Source organism: Meleagris gallopavo, chromosome 1, assembly GCF_000146605.3.
Source record: "Meleagris gallopavo isolate NT-WF06-2002-E0010 breed Aviagen turkey brand Nicholas breeding stock chromosome 1, Turkey_5.1, whole genome shotgun sequence".
Taxonomy (NCBI): Eukaryota; Metazoa; Chordata; class Aves; order Galliformes; family Phasianidae; genus Meleagris; species Meleagris gallopavo.
The window spans coordinates 2,329,407-2,330,143 of NC_015011.2; the positions used below are offsets into that span (position 1 = coordinate 2,329,407).

Genomic DNA, 737 nt, shown 5'->3' on the forward strand with positions numbered 1-737 from the left:
CCAGAGCCACAGACAGGGCCTGAGGCTCCTTCCTGCTCTTCTCGCCCTCCTCGCAGCACTCTCACTGTGACCATCGCCCTTTCCCACTCCTTTCCCCCCCAGGACCTTCTGTTGGGAGCACCGCCCTCAGCAGGACACTCACGAAGCTCCACCAGAAGGCACCAACTGCCTCATCTGCCTTGAGCCTGTGGAGGACAGCTTGTCCTATCACACCCTGGTGTGCCCAGCGTGCCAACATGCCTGGTTCCACCGGGGCTGCATCCAGGTAGGAGCCCTCCCCTAACCCTGCTGGGACGCTTGGTGCTCAGCAGCACCAGGCACTGCTCACGCTCACCCTGCTTGTGCTTCTCCTGCAGCAACAGGCCGTGAGTGCTGGCGCTTTGTGGTTCCACTGTGCCGCTTGTCGAGACAACATCCTGTTCTTTGCAGAAATGGCCATTCTGGGGATCCAAATCCCATACAGGTTGGTGTCCTTCTGCCCAGTTCGGCTGACAGTAAGGCTGTCGTGCAGAGCCTGCCCAGGGACGGCCTTGGCAGGCCTGGCCCTTGGATGTTCTATGAGCACGTGCCCTAGCTTCACAGAGAACCTGGAAGTAGAGTTGGGGTGGATATGTTTGGATAACCTTGGATCTTATGCTGGGGACACTGGGGGCTCATTCCTTCCCCTCCCTTCTCTTGTAGAAGACCAGGATGGGTAGACGACGACACGTACGAAGCACTTCTCCACAGGCACAGCC

General features: G+C 59.0%; 1 protein-coding gene across 1 annotated transcript in view; it reads left to right on the forward strand.

Annotated features, from left to right (window-relative positions):
• Positions 1-737, forward strand: part of LOC109364406 (G2/M phase-specific E3 ubiquitin-protein ligase-like) — a 22,014-nt gene that overhangs the window by 13,982 nt on the left and 7,295 nt on the right. The window contains exons 2-4 of the mRNA XM_019611050.1: positions 103-265; positions 357-463; positions 682-734. Of these exons, the coding sequence (XP_019466595.1) occupies positions 103-265; positions 357-463; positions 682-734 (323 nt within the window). The remainder of the gene's footprint in view (positions 1-102; positions 266-356; positions 464-681; positions 735-737) is intronic.